The sequence below is a fragment of the Culicoides brevitarsis genome, chromosome 1 (genome assembly GCF_036172545.1).
Source record: "Culicoides brevitarsis isolate CSIRO-B50_1 chromosome 1, AGI_CSIRO_Cbre_v1, whole genome shotgun sequence".
Taxonomy (NCBI): Eukaryota; Metazoa; Arthropoda; class Insecta; order Diptera; family Ceratopogonidae; genus Culicoides; species Culicoides brevitarsis.
In genome coordinates, this window is record NC_087085.1 from 16,089,069 (window position 1) to 16,110,288 (window position 21,220).

The window sequence follows — 21,220 nt, forward strand, 5'->3', positions numbered from 1 at the left end:
AATTTTGCTTGAATAAATTTTATTTTACATTCCTCTTGTCTTTTACGGGCTTTCGTATATTTATTCAAGGCAAGACAAAGTAAGATTGATTATTTTCTTTATTGCTCCTTTGATAACTTTTCTTTTAATCGTCATAACTTGTTGTTAAACAAAAAGCACCATTATTATTATTTTAGTATAAAATACATTTAACAAGCTTAAAATGATGCTCATAAGAAAATTAAACTAACTAAGCATGAAATACACGAGTTTTGTTTATTTTCTATAACAAACGGTTTAAATAATAATAAATATTTAAAGAAAAGTTATCATTGTTATTATTTTGTGTAATTTGATATATTTTTGAGCTTATGTTGTACAAATAAAGCTAATCATGAGGCAAAGTATTTTTTTTTTCTTGAACAATAAACACTCGATAAATCTTGTGTGGTTTCTCGATGCATCAATGTCAAGTCAGAACCAGAAATTATTTATGCAAGTGCTTAATTTTTATTTGAATCACGCGTTTCACATCATTCAAAGAATATTTTTTTTCACCTTGTGCATGAATGGAAAGATAACATGCGACACACGTCGTCGTCACTTATTTTTTCTCTCATAAAATGAATAATTTTTGAATTGTATATCACTCCACTTAGCCACTAAAACAACTCGAACATGACTCCAGATGGTGTGTACTTTATTACTACTATCTTTTTTCAAATGTCATGTATCATGATATCATATGTAAATTTTTTTTTAAAACAGTAATTAATTAATTTTCACAGTTAATTTTTCTGTTGTTTCATTTTTTTTATTTTATTTTATTTTTTTGTAATGTGAAACACTGAAACAACTGCCACCTAAAAGTAATTTATTCGGCATATCGCGCCATTTAACGACATGAAAGAAAGGAGAAACCACATTTACTGCTCCCAGGACATTTTTTTTTTGTGTTGTCAAGCCAAACCAAAGTGAATGCGAGAGAAAACAATTTAACCCCAAACATTTCCGTTAAATGAATATTAATGGAAAAGCATGGTATATCATGTTGGAAAAGATAAATACGAATAATAATAAAAAAAAAACTTTGAATGACACAGAAGACACTATTCTCACACACAAGTTGATGTTGCGCCAAAAGACGAAAGTTTATATTGTTTGGGTATAAAAACAAATGTCTATAAAATTTCGCTTTGTACACAGTTTTTCAAGCTCGAGCAACGTAATAAAAGGATGAGACAAAAAGTATCATAAAAAAAAGTTGCCAAAGCGTACATCCCCTCTAGGGCATTACTTTACTTAACTTGAATTAAATAAGAACAAGGAGAATCCTTACATAACAACGTCACGTTTAATTTTTTGGCTGCCACACAGAAAAAAGGGAGACGTGAAGATTTTTCTCTTGTTTGTTGTTTGCAAGAAAACAGATTAGCAAGAATTTCATCGAAAAAAGAGAGAATATTAAATGTTTTCGGTAAATATCGTAATAAATATAATTACAAGAAGAACTTTGTCTTACATTAATTTTAAAATATCGACGTCATTATCTCAAAACTTAATTTAAAATTTAACAATCTATTAAAACTTTTTCACTTTTCCCACAAACTTTTAATAATAAGTTCACATTTTTAACCTAATTTCGTTTTTTTTCTTGTATCTTTCCAGGTAAGCACTCAAGTGACTGTCTAAATCTTAGAAGATGATGATAAGTAGAAATCTGGAAAAATCTATAACATTAAAAAGTTTTGCAAGAAATTTAATTTTCTAAATATTTTTCGGCAATAATATTAAATTTCATTTTATTAGAAAGAGCGGGAAAATATAAAAACTATATAAATATTAACATATATACACAAAATAAGCAAAAATGAAACAAACAAACAAACAATATTCTTATTTCAAGTTAAGTGCTGTAAAACTTTTTAACTTTGCTCACTCACATGACGTCAAGTCATTACCGAGTTACGCATGAAGGATTCTGATATGGTTTCGCTCTCTATTTTAAACTTACTTTACTTTTATTATTTTAATGTTATACTATATAGATTTTTTTTTCGTTTGTTTGTTGTATATTCGTGCACAAGAGCAATTGTTTAAAATATTTGTAAAAGTACAAAAAAGTGCACTTTTTTATTGCATTTGCTCTTTCTCTACCTCGTTTGGCTTTTAAAATTTAAATGTTACGATAAAACAAATAAACTTTGTCGGTCGTGCCGAGTTTTCGTTGTTGTTGTGAAAAAGCATTAACATTTATATTGTTATACAACATATACAAAAAATATACAACGACTACTGTTATTGATAAGAATCTTTATAGTTTTCAGTTTTAATGCACAATTATTTTTATTATTTTACGATTTCCCTTCTTTAAAAAATAGTAAAATATTTTAATGAACACTTTTATACTTATCGTCATTTGACGAATTTATTGTGAAATATTATCGAAAAAAAAAATCAAACAAACGATATTTCAACAGTTATTTTTATGGACGTTTCCTAAGACATTAAAATTCCACATGCAAAAATAAATATAATTATGTTTCTCAAACAAAAAATTCCACATTTTTCTTCAAATTAATTAATTAATTGATGTTCAAGGCAGCAATTATACACTTACTGCTTTTCCTTGAAAAACCGTCGAAGAAGAGTTATAATTAAATTTTTTAAGTTTATATTCTCGTCATTGTGTCATTCTTCAAAAATTATGCTTTTTACATCATCATCATCATTTTATTTTATCTTCCATTTTCCAAAATGAAAAAAAAAATTAACCTTGTAATAATTTTATAAACATATTTTTTTTTGTATATATGTTCAATATCAATGTTAGAATCATTTGTAAATAAATAACTAAAAAAAATATGAAAAAAATTTAAGCAAAAAAAAATTATATCTCATTCGTTTTTTGATATTGCCACTCGAATCACATGTGAATAGCTAAAAATAAATAAACAACAGATGCGAACGATGCGTAAATATACAAAAATATATTACACGTGTAATGCCAAGATTTAAAGCGGGAAAATTCCTTATCGATTACTTTATCATATCTAAAATTAAAAAAATGAATGATTCACGTAAATCAAAGAATTTACTAGACCACTGTGGATGGAAAACAGACCACTTGACTCGGAAAATGTATTTAAATTGAATGTAATTGTCGATTTTACACACAGCAAACGAGGTAATCCTTGCGGCTTTGTACGGATTTAAAACGTGTCGTCGTCAAGAATTTTATAAATTCAAAGAATGTCAACGAAACTCATGATGATGCTGACGTTGGTGATAAAAATAGAATTAAATTAGGGTTTTTTCAACATATGTTGATGATAATCAAGAAAAAAAAAAAGAATTAACAATGATATTACCACGTGCTTGAATTTTTTATATTAAATTTTTTTAATTATAATTTTTTTTATAAAAAAAAAAAGTTAAAATCATAATTTAACACTACATAAATTTTCACATTATTATTCTTCTCCATCCAGAATCATAAAAATAATAATAATTTAGGTCAAGGTAAAATTCTCATAAGAATAAATACAAGAGGAGGAGATGATGATTGCTGATAAAATTAATGAATGAACTCATTGTCTGAGTTTTCATTGAATTTCGCATTAAAACGATACGAAATCATGCAAAAAGATGTTATCTAACGCAGAATTCATAAAAGAGAGCAAAGTATCAAGGGAACTCCCTCCGGTCTTTTATAGCCATGTCTTGATTGTCATTTTAATGGAAAAACAATAAAAAGCGACATTTTATTGTCAAAATTGGCAAATTTTCCCGAAACTAATTTATATGTAGTATGCATTAATCATAAAAATATTATAATCGTCATAACGTGCGATAGCGATTTTTTTTATTGAATTATAATGTTATGACGACGACATAAGATAATAAAAATTTCTAGCGTGTCGTGTTAACCGAAAAAACAAGCCATAAAGCGGGAGAACTTCCTCCTATTCATAATAAATAATTTTTTTCTTGTACGTTACTAACAAGCATCTTATACATATTATAAATTAATTTTTACATTTTTTTCTCTTCGAGAATTTTTTTTCTTTAATTTTATGACAACACGACATCAGTTCTCATCACACAAATGATATCTAAATTTAGCGAAGCAATAAATTAATTTACTTTATTAAAAAAAAGAGACCTTTATTTTTTGCTTTGAAGTGCATAAATTTTCCTAAATAGATAAATGTGTCACTCGAAAAAAATATTTTTGTACAAGAAATGTGATAAAAATTTGTTAGGTACAAGTTTTCTTTTTTTGGGAGGTACCTTAGAAGTAAAATTTATTAACAATACGTCAAAATTTAATTATAATTTTTTAATATTTATGATTGTTTATATTTACAAAACTATATTTTAAGAAAAAGGCGGTTATGATGAAATATTTAAATTAAGAAAATTCCGACAGTTTTGGGAAAACACTCGAAAAAAAATCTTAAATTATTATCGCATAAACGGGAAAAACAATTCTGAAAATGCATGAAACGAAACAGCAGCAGCCGTTGCCACAAAACAACAAAAATTCACAACACAATAAAGCAACTCACCACATAGATTGTATTCAAATTTATAAGTTAAAACAACATTACGCCTTGTTACCAGCCGTTTTTTGTGCCGTTCCATGCTCAAGTGCATCATATTTTGCACACGAAAAAAAAGAGACTTCAAACAAAACAACATCAGGCAATATTTATGTGTGCGAAAAAGAGATGAGTTTGTGTGTGTGTGTGCAAAAATGTGCAAGAATGCAAAATAAATATCATGAAAATCCCATTTGTTTTGCTTTCTCGTTTTATATATTTTATCATTTCATGTTGCTTTTGCTTTTACTGTAAAAATTTCATTTTTCTCAAGAAAAATTTTTGCGAGAAATGAAAATTAAGAAGTTTCGAAAAATAAAAATTTTCAATTTTTTAAATGATTTTTTAACAAAGTTTTAAACATTTTAATTTTTTTTTAATTTTCAAACAAAATCTTTAACTTTAATTGTCAAAAAAATTTTAAATCTTTTTTTATAAATTTTTAAATTTCATATTAAATAAAGGCAATTTTAAGAAATTATTTTTATTAAAAAAATAAAATAATTAAAAATTAAATTAATTATAAAAATATTTTTTTATTTTTTTTAATTAAAAATTCATTAATTCTTATTAAAAAAAAAAAATTAATGCCAAATATATATGTACTTTGAAAGCTAAATAATTCGATAAAATTTAAAAAAAAATTTTTTTTTTAATTTTTTTTTTGTATTTCTCGCGAAATTTTTGCGAGACACCAATTTTCTATAATGAGCTTATTTGCTAGATGACTGCCTGTTGTTGCTGCATATAATTTATGAAGATGAAAAATTTCAAATGAATTTTCAAAAAAAAAAAAAAGTTAAATCAAACACAACAACTGAAAAAAAAGTTGAGAATGAATAAGAAACTACAAATTATTTTTCCATTTTATATTAAATCGCTTTTATTTATTTTTTTTTCTTTACTCGAGAACCCTTATTATTTGTCTATCCATCCAAAAAGAGACGATAAAAGAAAGGCGAATGTACTTTTCTTCTTGTTTGTTCAAAATAAAACAACAACAAAAAAAGAGACAAAGACGAAGTGAGCGAACGAGCTATCGATTCATAAATTATCTACTCGCTCGTTCATGGCTTGCGAGCCATTTTGTGTTATTATAATATAGACAAGAAGGCACAATTATGTGTATATTTGATAAAGGCGTGGCAGAATTGATGCACGTTTCTAATTAATTTTTATCACAAAAGCTTGTGTCTCTTGTTTACTCCGTTGAAGAGAACACGGCGACAATATTCTTTGGGTGATAAATGAAGTGAAACATAACACTTTTTTTTGTCGTAATTGCATTTATTAGTAAAGACAAGAAAACGAACGGAACGGAAAAGGAGGGAAAGGAATATTAAAAAATAATATTTTTTTTTTATAAAATTTAAAATTTTTATTTTATTTCCTTTTTTTTTTTTAATTTAAATTTTTTAAAAAAAATTAAAATAAAAAAAAATTAAATTAAATAAAAATTAATTAAAATTAAAATCAATAAAATAAAAAAAAATAAATTTATTTTAATTAAATTAATATTAAATATAATTTTACGAAAAAATTATTAATGAAAAAAAATGATAAATTACGCTTTTTAACCTCGCACTTAAAAAAATTAATTCTAACAAAATGATTCATCATGATAAATTTTTTTCACAACTCTTTTTTTACTCAAAATAAAAAACGAACAAAAAATAATTTTTAATTACAAAAATGAGTGAAAGGAATCGCCTGAGTGTGAATGATTTCAATTCATTCATTATCTGATGAAAATTGCTATCCTACGTGGCTCATTAACCCCAATAACACAAAAAAATAATAAAAGATGACCTCAGCTTAGCAAATAACCAACCAACGAAAGTAATCCGAGTAAATTTGCAATATTGATCCATCGGCATGTCATTGCCAAAAAAAAAAAAATGAAAAAAAATTAGTTCAAATTGTCTGTGCTTGAAATCCAGAACGCACGTTTCATATGGAAAAATAGTACAGAGCATCATCGCATCACATCGGGTTAATGACCCATGTTAATATATTAACGGCTGTATGGCATGCTCGGAAGTTCTGAAGTGCGACTATAACCATCAAATGATACGACGATGGGAAAAAAATTTTGTACATCGAAAGTGAAGCTGGAAACATTAAAATTCTTTCATGTTCTAACGAATAAAAAAAAAATAAAGATATCTTATCGACGACGACGACGAACGGCAGGTTTAATTCCGAAACATGATGTGGATGAATAATGATGATGACTTTTTTTTTCTAAATAATTTATGTAAAAAGTAGTGTTAAAAGTTAACATTTTTTTACTACTTTACCACTGAAACATAATTTATACGAAAATTATGAAAATTTATGCCGCGACGAGAACAAACATTTACTCAAAAAATTAAATAAAAAAAGTCTCTGTGGGCTCATGACGACATAAATTCAACGGATTTTGACTCGATGACTTTGTTTACTCACTTAACACCTGCTTTTGAATTAAAGGCATCACTCATCACTGGAAGTAGTAGTAGACCTTTATTTGATAAAGAGATAACTAAATATGTTTACTTTTCATTTTTTTTCTCATAATAATGTTTACTCAACCCACGTAAATTTTTTTAATGAACTCTTGAAAAAAAAACTCTTACTTTTTTTTATATCTTTTACCCAAAAAAGAACAAAAAGACGTGTTAAGTGGTGTGACAATGAAAATAAAGCTTCTATTCTTGTCGAACAAGAGATCGTAATCTAGATGATATTATTAGAAAACAAACATTTAAAAAAAAACCGGTAGCCGTTATGTTTTGTTTTCTATATGTTTGTAATGACAACAAGCATATCGATTACCGAAAACAAATAAAATGTTTTTTCTTTTATACCAAATTTATCGTCATACATATTGAAAACGACATGAGACTCTCCATTAGTGGAGAAGTGTTTATTTATGACATTAGTTGTCGTTTTCTAAAATTAGATTTTTTTTGAAACATTCAAGAATAAGTGGGAATAATAATGGACCACCTCGTGTGATTAAAAGAGCTCCGTTTTTATTTTTCCCCGGCTGTTTTGGATGAATGAATGGATAGAATTTGCTCGAAATTCTCTTTTTTTTAACCTAAATACCTAATTTTATTGGAAAACAAAGCGATTAAACGTGCTTCCGTGCATCAGTGAATGCAACATCGGGTTAATTTTCGTGATTTCGTGGTTAATTTTTTGAATTTTTCTTTTTACATTTATAGAATTGGATACAAAAAGAATTCAAAAAATGTAAAATGTTTATTTTATTTATTTTACTCATTTAAACAAAGTGAAATAACAAAGAAAAAATAATAATAATAACCTTTGTTAATGTTAATGATTATCATGGCTCATATAATTATATTAACATTATCATAACTAGACAGAAAATTTAAATTTTACATTGCACCTATTTTTAATGAAAGGCATAATAAAAGAAGAAAAGAAGGGAAAATTCTTGTAAAAACCCAAAAATTCAAACAATTTCTTAGCGCTTCATTTTATGTATGTTACGATAATTTTTAATTACCTTACGCGCCGCGCTCAATTCTCATCATCAACATTATTATTATTATTAAATATAGCTTAATATTTGTGTATAAAAGACGAGGTTTATTTAACTTTTGACGAGAATTTATTTAACTTAATTCTTTGTTTATATTAATTGGCGCTATAGGTTCAGACGTTAATACGTTACACATAATGTTCAAGAAGAATAGGCAGAAGATGATGATAATGATCAAGGTGTTTTACTTCAAATGGGATTAAATGGCGTAAATAAATTATTATATTTTAATTCATAAAGTGTGAATCGATTATTTCCATTCAAAAATAATATTTTCTTGTGGGTTTTTAACTCCAACTTCCTTCCTTTGAAGATATTTCACGCGAAAAAAAATATCCATTTAAAGTAACACCACAAAATATTTTTATCTGCAATAATTATCTTGTTGCGTCCAATTATTAAAAGACACGCACACGTCTTGTTTCTTTAAATGTTTTCAACCACACCTCGCAAAAAATAACTATTTAACAACAACGTGTCAAATGTAACTGTTATAAAAAAGTTACTTTTAGCGAAAATTTTGCAACATGTACTTTTAGGTTCTTCCTCCGCAAAGTATTAGTGAAACATTTCCTTTTAAAGGCACGAAACTCGTAATTAGTATGCCGAAAGTGCTAGTCATTGCTGGAGATTAAATATATATACAATAAGATGTCTATTTAAAGAAGTGTTGTTCAACAAGTCATCGACACATGCACTAAAATAATAATAAATAATAAAAAAATAAATATTGAATATTTAATTCTAATTTGGAAATAGAGAATGATGTTTATTTAATTTTTAAACAATTATTGTATCTTTTTGTGTTTTTGAACAAAAGAAAGAAAGAAAGAATTGATTAATTGTGGCGTAAATTTAATATTATAATTTTTGTCCCTTGTAAATTTTTTTAAAGTTATAAAATAAATTAAATTTAAGTTAATAAATTAAATGAATAAAAATTAAAAATAATTTTTTTTTATATACCTAAATTTTTATTATTTTTTTTTTTTTTTGCAATTTTTTACGTTTTTGACGTTAATCGTTGATTCATAACATTTTTTTAAAATTTGTATTCAAAATTGCAAAAAAATCAAAATAGAATTTTTAGAAAAGAAAAATAATTAATTTAAAAAATATCATCTATATTTCAATAGAAAACGTGAAAATTATTATTAAAGTTAAATTTATTATATTTATTTATTTTATTATTATTTTTTTATATAATTTAATTGAAAACTAAAAATAATTCATTTTGATTTTTAACTCAAAAAATACCCAAAAATGTCAAAAATATTTCCATCTTATACTAAATTTTTATAATTTCCCTTGATTTTTTTTTCCGGGGGGCGACAAAAAAATAAAACATTAAATTTATTCGCCTAAATTATGAATATTCAATTAAATTTATTTATATTAATTTTATATTTATAAAAAAAATGTTTTATAAATATTAATTTGTTTGTTTCTAACTCATCTCACTCGTTTCTTGCATTAAATTTTATTTTTATTGATGAATCATGCTTCAATATATATTCAAAAATATTTTCTCTAAAGAAAATAAATGTTCTCTGAATAAATTTAAAATATATGACAGGCTTTTCCTGATTCTCATTCACAACTCTCTTATCTCAGACAATGACAACCACCGAGACGACGTTGCATTTTAGTTTGCATAATCGCAATTTTTTTCAAAAAAATAATAATAATAATAAATGTTATATGTACAAAACAATACAAAAGTAGTATCCCTGGAGCACTAGACTCGTGCCAACAACAATGTTATATTTGTACATTTTTCTATCGAGACAAAAGCTCAGTCGATGTCCTCGACGTACAAGTTGTTGTTTTTCTGCTGCTATTTTTTGTGTCATCATCATCATGATCATCTACCATGCCAACGCCCTTATTTTCATCCTGTTCTATACAATGTCTGTATTATTATACAACATATATATATATAGGATAATCGTGTATGAATGTACAAAAGTTGCCTAACCTAGTAGACTAAAAAAATCGTTCTAGTTAAATTGAATTGCCTTTGCCAGAGAAAATGAGTCGGGAAATTTTTATTACCATTTATTTAAATATTTTAATAAATATATATTTTTTTGTTCAAGCAACATACATATTTTTATGTAAAAAGATAATAATAATAGTAATAATCAACAATCTGTCTCGCACAGACAAAAAAAATAAGAAAATGTTAGGATAGGATAAACAAGTCATCAACTTTTTCTGATTAGATGAATGAATTTTATTACACAAAAATATTATTTTTCCGATTATGTTGACCATCGGAGCCCGCATAGCAACAGTACCATTAAATAAATATGTTTTTTCTTCCTTCATCGTCCGAACATATATATATATTTTGTTCTCTTGAGAGTTATTTATATAACATGTAACACAGATTATGGGCCAAAAAAGTTACTGAGATGAAAGGAAATTTCAAAACAAAGTTACTGAGATGAAAGGAAATTTTAAGCGAAACGGCAAAAACTTTCAATGAATATCCGATTTTATATTGTTGCTTTTTAATCCAAAATACTGAAAAAACACAAAAATCCTGAAGTCACATGGAGTTTAAGAAAAATGTAGTACAAGATTGTTACGCCTTCGAAGGCTTTTGTTCAAAAATTCGATGTTTTCGATCTATTTCTTAGGTTTTTTATTTAAGAAAGCAAAAGTTTATATTTTTAGGAGATAGAGGACTTTGTTTACAACAAAATAGAACAGAACTGGGTTTTATGTGATGCAGTTTACGGGTTAAATTTTACGGAATTGAAAAATTTGCAATTTTCAAAGAAAGTCATCTTATATGGGAATTTTTTGTATTTTGTTTTTTATTTCATTTTTTTATTATTTTTATGTAAAACTCGCGTGGAATTAAGTTAAATAAAGTAAATTTGACATAAAATAGATTGATTATAAAAACTATAATATGATATAACGATTATATGATATAACCCGATATGGATACATTTGTTTACATAATTTTTACATACAAATTAAAAAAATTATAAAAATAAAGAAAATTTTTAAAATGTACTATGAAAGAGGACTTTATTCACCTCTTAAATGATATATTAAAATTACAAATTTTTGCTTTCGTGAATGAAAAACCTTAAAAATAGATCGAAAAACATCGAATTTTTGAACAAAAACCTTCGAAGGCGTAAGAATCTTGTACTACATTTTTCTGAAACTCCAAGTAATTTCAGAATTTTTGTGCTTTTTAAGTATTTTGGATTAAAACGCAGCAATATAAACCGATTCGAAGCTTTATATTTTGAAAAATTAGTTATCGGGGGGTGAAGCTCCTTTGTAAGAACCTTGAAAATTCCGATTCAATAGACTATAATAAATTTATTTTGGCGAAAAAAAATTTTATTTTGTTAAAGAGACACCTCTGGCAAAAAAAAAATCAGAAGGGCGAAAATATTAAAGCAGACATGGCGCGCCTTTTCTCTCCATAAATTTTTCCTTTTTTTTCACATCTTCTTGTGCTGTACGTGCGGTTATATCATTATACATTAACATGAATATGGATGGAAAAAATGGAGTAAAGAGAAAATCTTTTATTATATACGAGACGACAACGACGTCGACGAGAAGAAGAAGCAAAAGGGAGGCAGACACGATACGGATAAAATAAAATTGAAAGGAAAAGACTGTCATAATATATTTTAAACACATTTTTCTTGTTCTTGTTATTATTACAATAAAAAACTAGTGTCGTCGACGTCGTCGTCTCTCCTTCTCTTCTCGTCGTTTTTCCGCATCCTCTGCCCATTTATTACATGGTGTAATTTTTTTTTCGAAACGGAAAAAATAATGTATATGAATTTGTTTGTCTTTTGATTATGTCAGATTTCTTGTGACATGGTATTTTATTTTCCTTTCATCGGAGAGACAAACAAACGAAAAGTACAATAGTTTCAGCTCGAAAGCCATTTATTCGTCTTTGTTTAGCATTTTATTTTGCTTATTGCGTATGTGTGACGGGGTTTTTTCCAATATTTACTCTAGAGTATTGAATTTCGTCAGTTCATGAGAAAAAAAAATTTGGAGATATTTTGCACACGTAACGCGAGACATACCCAACATGTCACATTAACGTGATGATGATAAGAAACATGGTTGGATGCTCAATTTACATATCATTTTTCCACCTTAATGTTGTCGGTTTGGCATACAAATCACTTGAACCTCGCGCGCGCTCCTTCCTTTTTCGGGATTGAATAATAGAATAAACAAGAAAAGTTCGTCTCACGGACTCGTATCGCCTATATAGTTACCATGACAGTGAAAAATTGACATACACTTTATCTCACCGTTGTTTGTTCTTCTACACGGCAAATGCATTGTTGTAGAGGAAAAAAAGGTTTCCTTTTAAGGAACACGAGAAAAAAGCTGATATATGCATGTTCTGCCATACTTTCGAACAGGAGAAAACGGAATATCGATCGATAACGAGCTTTTCACGAGAAACGACCCACGTATTCGTTTCGAATTTCAAACCGAGAGAAAAAGCCGAAGAGAGAATTTCTCCTGTTGCGACACGAACGAAAGGACACACTAACACAACAACGAATAAATTGTTAGGGTGTTGTTTACCCGGCAGACGCACACAAATACACGCAAAGAAAATATTTTCCCCTAAAAAAATTTTTTTTTGTAACGTTTCTTCTTGCTAATAATAATACAAGATGTTAATGTAAAGATAAATTAATCTTAATCTCGTTTAAAGTTTTCTAAAAAAAAATTTTTTTTTCATTTTCTTGCAGAATGTTGATCACAAGACCAAATTCCGCTCCAAGAAGGGACAATTGCCATTCGTTGAGCTCAATGGTGAGGAAATTGCCGATTCTGCTCTCATCCTCAAGGAGTTGAGCAAGCGCTTCGAGAAGGACTTGGATGCCGGTTTGACGCCCGAGCAAAAGACAGTGGCGCACGCAACAGTCTCCATGATTGAGAATCACTTGATCTGGGTCGAGGCATGGTGGAGAGCCAAGAATCCCGATTTGATGATCAAGGGATACAAAGTCAACTTGCAACACGCTTTGGGAACTCGTTTGCCCAACGGTATCTTGAACTTCATTTTCAAGTTCCACTATGGTCGCAAGGTAAATTTTTAAATTTTTTAATAAAAAATTATAAAAACTAAAAAAAAATCGTATTTCAGCTCTCAAAGAAGGTCAAGGCTCAAGGTATCGGTGTCCACTCTGCCGAGGAAATCGAGAAATTCGGCGAAGAAGATTTGAAAGTGTTGTCTGACTTGTTGGCTGACAAACCATTCTTCTTCGGTGATGAACCAACAACCGTAAGTTACCCCCAAAAAATAAAAAATTTCATTCAATTTTTAATAAAATATTTTTTTTAGCTCGATTGCGTTGCTTTCTCAGTATTGGCTCAACTCCACTTCTTGGCTGAAGATGTCAAATACCCACTCAGAGATTACCTCACTGAAAACTGCCAAAACTTGATCGGATTCGTTTCGAGATTAAAGGAACGCTGCTACCCAGACTGGGATGAAATCTGCACAAAATTAGACTTGAATGCACATTTACCAAAACCAGAGTAAGTAAAAAGAAAAAATTATCAACGTTGAAATCGATGCTAATTTATTTTTTTCGATAACAGGCCAGAACAAAAGGAAAACAAGGAAGGCGATGACAAGGAAAAAACCGCTGAACAAGATAAGAATGACAAGAATGAAGAACTAGAAAAGGATAAGGATAAGGTAAATTAATGATTTTATCTTTATCATCACGAAAATTCATTCTTAATTTATTTTTGCAGTCCGACGAGAAAACTGAGAAAACAGAAAACAAAGATAAAGAAGAAGCCAAGTAAAAAGTTTACACACGCATACTTTCCAACATAAGTATAAAATAGAACAAACACGATGATAAATTAGTTTTGACATACATAAGCAAGATAAAAATAATAGGAATACGAAAAAAAAGTATAATACAAAACAAAACAACAACAATATTAATAATAATATATAAATAATAATTGAACAACAAAAAAAAACATCAAAAAAAAATCATCAATCATTTAAATGTAAAATTTTTATTATATGTAATAACTTTATTTTCTGTTTTAATTAATTTAAAAGCTAAGAAGGAAAAGAAAAAATTATTAATATTAATAAAAAAAAAACGATTTATTTAGAATTTAAATTAAGGACGAAACATGAAAGAAAAGAAATCCAAAAAGAAAATATTTTTTAGTTTTATTATTATTATATATTTTAATAAATAAATAAATATTTTTAATTTGTAATATGATGTATCATTAAACAATAAAAAAAATATAAACTTTATATACTCTTCTAATATTATTATAAAAAAAATGATATTTAAAAAAAACTATATTCACACAAAAACATGATATTATAATAAATAAACATTGCAATTTTTTATAATATAATGTTTGATAGAAAACCTCTCGTTTGAAAGAATTGTGTAATGTTTTAGAGAAGAGTAGCAACAACAACAACATTTCGTATAAATATATATTTTCGTTCAAATAATTGCAAAGATTAAATAATTGTACGCTTTATATAAGTCTATAAATAATTATTAATTATAATATATATTGTGTATGCATTTATTTTCCACATGTATGTTTAAGCGTTTTTTCATTATTATTTTTGATTTGCTCTGTCACAATCAAACATATATATGAAAAAACGCTTTTTCTTCTTCTTTATATTATACTACATCATTCGATCAAATTTTTATATTTCTTTTGTATAGAACATAAATTCATTTCATCTCTTTTTTATAATAATATTATTATTTTTTTATAATTTAAATAAATAATTAAATAAATGTGCAGTTTTCTTATTTTTTTTTCTTATTATTTTTACAATTTATCATATAGGTTTATAATTATAGAAGAAAAAATATATATATTATACATAATTATTATTGCAACTTCATGAATGTTTAAGTTTAAGACTTTTCATGATAACATAAAAAAGCGTATATAATTTTTAATGATAACATCTCTCAAAAAAAAAAACGACAAACGTATGTTTTCTATATAAATATAAAAAAATACATTGTAAACAGTAATTAGTTTTCATTTTTTTCACACACATAAACATTTCTTTTATTTTGGAATAATAAATAAAGCTATAGATTTTGTATAATTTTATTTTGTTTTTATTTTTTATGATTTTTCCCCCATTTTTCCATCTTTTTGTTGCATTTCTGTTCGTAGAGACATTCTTGTAGTGCTATAGAGATTACTCAAAAATACACAAACACACCAAACATCCTTCATAAAAAAAATGATAATTATTATGAAGCTGATTAAAAAATACACATGAGGGCAATTTAAAGCATGAAGGCACATGATTCAAACACGGCGTCTAAAAAAGAAATTAATTTCTAAAATAGAAAATAAATTTAAAAAAGAACGTTTCAGGGACAACATCATTCTTGCATCCACGCAAATTGATGACTGTTTTTATTATTACAACTTAACTAAATATAATATACAAAATAAATGAATATTATATTGAAAAAGAAGAAATCTTGTGCCAACACACGAATTTTTACACAACACGTTTTAAATTTCCAAAATTTTTTACATGCAAACACAGAACAGTTTTTAAAAAATAAAAAAAGGACGTAGTTTCATGCAAACATATGAATAATGACGGATGTGAAGTAAAAATTTGTAACACAGTTCTTTCATCTTAGCACATAGGTGTAATAAGAGAGCGAAATGTTGTTTTAAAAGACGACTTTGACTTGAAAAAAAAAAATAATTAAATAAATAGAGAAAAAATTGATGAAATTAAAGGCACAATTTTTATACATTTTTAAGACAAATGCGATTCCAAGACTCTCTTTTTACGTTAGCGTGTAGTAGTGAGACAAGTTTTTAAACTTTTTTACGGAAAGAAATAAACTGATTGATAGAAAGTATTTAGGAAATGGACAAAGACAGGTAACGAAAGACGAAATTTAGGTAGAAATGACGGTAGATTTTTCTATTACAACACAAAAAGTTATTTTACTATTCAATTTTTATTATGATTCAATCCCTACACTGCCACCAGACTTTTTTCACTAAAAATTAAAAATCAATAAATAATAAAAAAAAATCAAAACTAACAACTCAAGGCGAATCATAACGCTCAAAAAAATTAAAAATAATAGAAATACTCACAAAAAAATATTTGATAACAGCAGATTTTTTACATTTTGATACACATTGATAACGTAAAATAAAATAACATTGACAACAAATACTCAATAAATAAATCATAGTAGAAAGTAACGCAACCTTAGACGAAACTAGAAACATCCATTAATATTATTAAAATATCCAGTAAAATAATAAAGTTTATTTTTTACTACGTCAAAAACGAAGCTCATTACTTAAAAAAAATATATATGATAAAAAAATCATGCTTCAAACAACAACAACGAGTTTTTTTTAGTAAGACATAGAATGTAGAATGCAATAAAAATCCACTTTTTAATTTTATTTTTAATTATTTTTTTTATAATTTTGAATAAATGAATAAAAAAAAGTTAAATAAACTTGTTATTGAACAAAAAAAAAATTAAAATTGAAAAAAAAATCAACATTGTTGACGCTATTTAAGATAATTTGATTTTTTTAATAATGCGTAGAAAGAAAAGACATTTTTGAAATGGAACGATAAGACCATTGAGTGTGGTAAAAAAGAAATATATATGAAGATAAGGATACTAGTTAAGTAATAAATTTAAAAAAAATGATGCTTGAGTGCGCTAATTTTGTACAATTTATTATATTTTTATGCTTATAAAAAATTAAAAAATAAAAATGAATTAAGTTAGTTCAAATCAGCTATGCTTTATTAAAAAGAAAAAAATATATATGTTTCATGTAAATTAAAAAATTACAGAAAATTATATATATTTTTTGTGTTGTGTATAACATTAAAAAAAGACGCGATTAGAAAATACTTTTACTGCGTTGTTATTTAAATGATAAAAAAATAAAGCAGTTAAGTTTGCATCTTCTTACAACACTTATGTAACTAAAATCAAAACTCTTCAGAGTTGAAAAAAAAGAAACACATGAAAAATATTTGAAACATCTTTAATGATATAAACAAAATAAATTATTACTAAAAATATTACTTAGAATAATTAAAATAATAAATTTTTTAGGTGTTTTCAAAAATAAATTCTATTCAAAATATATTAAATTAAACAACAACACACATAATATATGTTATGATCGACATATGAACAACAACAACAACAATGTTATATATACATATATAATATGACTAAATTTGGCACATGAATGATTTTTATTTGATAGACAAATTTTGTATATTTTTGGTTTTAATTGAACCAAATTTCATGCACTTTTTGGCCCGGAGGATGAGTCGTGATTTTAACATTGAAGTTTTTTACATTTTTTTAAAATAAATTATTTTACAAAGAAAAATCCTACCGACTTCCAAATTATAAACTGCTCATCCTTGGCGTTACAAATAAAAATTCATCAAGTCTAATAACATCTTGACTTGGCTAAATTTTTCATATTATATATTTGCTAATAATTCCCCAAAAAAAAAAGAACAACAATGAAACATAATATATATGATAATCTAAATTAATTTATATAAATAGTAAACTAATATTATTATTATTATTATTATTACTGTAGTAAGTAATCAAATTTAAAGAAAAAAAATGACAAACAACAAACAAGAACATTAAACAAGTTAGTAGATATGTATAATCCTTAATAAAAAAAATTCTTACTAATGTACTCAAGGTTAATATTCCATTGATTAAACAAAAAAAAAACATGAATTGAACCGATATTTATATAGGCACAGTTTTCTAATAAACCTTATACATATATAAATATATATATTAATAATAATAAAGTAATATCCACACAAGAAATTTTTCACTACAACTTGTTCAGAAGTCAATATTCAAAGAATTTTCTACACACAAAAAAAAACACACATTTTGTCACATAATAAATACTACTATAATAAATAATAAAAATCTGAATAGAAATAATAAAATTATAAATAAATAAATAAACTTAGTAAATATGTTTCGTTATTGATACATTGAGCCTCTATGTTGATGTAAAACATTCTACACACATCGTCAGACAACAACACCTTGAGATGCAACATACTAAAAACATGAAGAGAAGATACTTGAATATAAACTATGAAAAAAAATTTAATAAAATAAAAGGAAAAAGATATGAATGAGAAACTTAAAAAAAATATGGATAATTATAAAATATTATAAAGAAAATTGAAATAGATTAAGTGTGAGCTTGAATATAATTATATATTATTATTGATATAATATAATGCATTAACATAACTTATATATGTAAACTGTATTACATGGAATATTGTCAATAAAAAATATACAAAAACCCAAGTTTTAAGATTTTTTTATTTAATTTTTATTAAATTTTTAATTAAAATTAATTTAAAATCAAAAATCCTTTTTTTAAACGAGTAACGGGATCAAATTAACTCCTTTTTAAGGGATCTTACTAACCCCTGAACTTGCCCCTTGACTGAATTTTCAGATCTCTTAAGCCAAGAAATAATTTAACTCCTGAAGGAATCAATCAGATCCCTCAAAAATTTACTGAAGAGGTCAATTTGATCCTTAATTTTTTAAATTTAATTTTGAACTGAATTTTGAAATTTTGAGACGAATGAAAGTGATAAGTCGCCAGATGGCGCTGTAGGTCTTGTCAACATCCTGTTTGGAGCCACCAAAGCGGAAATGCGGCATGAATTGGAACTAATTTTGAGACGAACGAAAGTGATAAGTCGCCAGATGTTTTATATGAACGATGCCATTTTCTTGACATCATGAATGAATGGCGCCACAACAATGACTACTGTGATCCAGCGAACAACAAACTCCAAGCAACGACCCAAGGCACATCCGGAACGAATTTCCAATTGTGATATGGGCCATAAACTCGAGAAAAAAAATTTTCCTTCATTCACGACGGAAAAATCGATCCGAGAAAAGTAGTTTGTGCACAACAATCCGTCATTAGAATTTTACTTTTTTTGCATCGTTTTTTTCTCTCGCCCGTGGTCCCGCTTACGTGATGAAAGTGCTCTAAATTTACTCTAAAATCCAGTACGGTACGAACCATCGATGAGAAAGGACGTGTATCAGTGCGCGTTTCATCTCTTTTAATTATTGTTTTTGATCGGATTTGATAAGAAATCGCCGATGCAAACCACTAAAACCACCAAATGGTAAATTTTAAGGCTTAACAAAGCGATTACCCTGCTTTTCGGCAGGAACTTCAGTGAAAAAATAAAAAAAATTGATTTTGTAAAAGAAAACTCCCTGCAATTTTCCTCATTTGTGTCCAGACTCGCGGAAAACACCCCGCTGGATAGCAACTGCATGGCGTATCTGCCGAAAAGTGAATTAAAATTGTTAATGATTCATTAATTGTCGTCGCGTAGCTGCTGCCGAGAGAGAGAGGAAAAAAATATTCTACTGGCAAAATGAAGCTTTTGCGAGTTTAGAGAAAAAAATACAAATAAAAATTAAAAATAATATCATCTTAGTGAGAATAATACACAAAATATACAAAAAAAGTGATACAAAAATAAAAATAATTTAAATAAAAAAAAAATCAAGAATAAAAAATGGGTGATACAAATTTATCGGATTACTCAATCATGGATTTACCAGGCGAAATTCGGGAGAAATTGGCAGAACTGGATTTAGAATTGTCCGAAGGTACGTAAATCTCGCTGTTCTGTGGCAGAAAGTGAATTCGGCAAAAATGCTTCAATTTTCTTCTCGCATATTCATTACCACTGCAGCTAGACAGATTGGATCGATATTTTGTTTTTGTTTTTTCCACATCTCTCGTCGTCGTCGTCGTCGTAGAGTGGAGTATGTTTGTGATGATAAATTGTGTGTGAAGTTCATCTCGGTAATTTTTCGTATTTGTTACGTATTCTTTGCGGGCATAAATCAAACATCATCAGCCAATTTAGAACTACAAATAAAACGATAAAAAATTAAAATTAACACAAAAAATGCTCAAACAAAGAAAAAAAGGCAAGAAACAGGTACTCCAAGGTCTTTTTCATTAATTCTTTTCATTAAAGTAAGAATTAAATTACTTTTTGTTTATTGTGCTACTGCAAGATTCATCATTTTATTGTTAGTTGTGTCTGTGTGTGTAAAAAAAAATAATGTTCTTTAGATGCATTGCAGATTATTATTATTATATATCGAGGTGGTTGACATTGATTTGTTTTATAGCATTATGTGTTATTTTTTTTATGCATATTCCGTCTTTTTCTCGTTCGTTACCGTTTTCTGCGTTATTGCACACCTTTTACTTGTAACAGAGCAACAACCAAATAAGACCATAACATTGCAGAGGTGTCTTACGTTTGAAATGTTTTAATATTATTATTGTTTGTTCAACTAATGCACACATAATATTATTAAAACTCAAAGTAAATAACTCAATTTTGTTCTAGCGAAACCTTATTTCAACCTTAAATACACTCAAAAGAGCATCCAGACGTGCATATTTTGCATTTACGCACTCTTGCACTTTGTAACTTTGCTTTTATTTTCCTTTTTTCTGCAATAACTACTGCTTTTTAATTGATATTCCACGTATTTCAACCACACTCGAGAGAAGCATTTTTCTGTTAGACTGATTTCATTACAAAAAAGCATTTTTTAAGAAGGACTTTAATTCGAGAAATATTTTAGCTTCATTCATTCATATCATCTGTTCACTATTTTCCAAGAAATTCATCACAATTAAAGTTTTTGTGTGTAATTATCATCATTATACTTTGCCTCAAACACAAGCAGAAAAGCACCTTTGTTGACCATGAAACGCAGTTATTAGGAAGTGAAAGTCCAAGAATTGCACCTGTCATAAAAATTCATTTTTTTATTTTTAAAAAAAATTAAAATAAAAAAAAATCGTGAATGAATTGGCATCGCATGGCAATCTGTGAATAATAAAAAAATTTATGATGATCAAATTCATGAACCATAGAACGAAAACATGTATT

At 26.7% G+C, this 21,220-nt stretch overlaps 2 protein-coding genes across 3 annotated transcripts in view; both read left to right on the plus strand.

Moving 5' to 3' along the window:
- LOC134827529 (failed axon connections) overlaps positions 1 to 14,307 on the plus strand; it is a 28,396-nt gene extending 14,089 nt beyond the window's left edge. The window contains exons 2-6 of the mRNA XM_063840211.1: positions 12,909 to 13,247; positions 13,307 to 13,444; positions 13,505 to 13,701; positions 13,765 to 13,864; positions 13,924 to 14,307. Of these exons, the coding sequence (XP_063696281.1) occupies positions 12,909 to 13,247; positions 13,307 to 13,444; positions 13,505 to 13,701; positions 13,765 to 13,864; positions 13,924 to 13,977 (828 nt within the window). The 3' untranslated portion in view covers positions 13,978 to 14,307. The remainder of the gene's footprint in view (positions 1 to 12,908; positions 13,248 to 13,306; positions 13,445 to 13,504; positions 13,702 to 13,764; positions 13,865 to 13,923) is intronic.
- Positions 14,308 to 19,122: 4,815 nt separating this feature from the next.
- The window catches only part of LOC134832132 (disco-interacting protein 2), a 76,226-nt gene continuing 74,128 nt past the window's right edge, over positions 19,123 to 21,220 (plus strand). For both annotated transcript variants that reach the window (XM_063846037.1, XM_063846047.1), the window contains exon 1: positions 19,123 to 19,910. In XM_063846037.1, the coding sequence (XP_063702107.1) occupies positions 19,817 to 19,910 (94 nt within the window). In that variant the 5' untranslated portion in view covers positions 19,123 to 19,816. The remainder of the gene's footprint in view (positions 19,911 to 21,220) is intronic.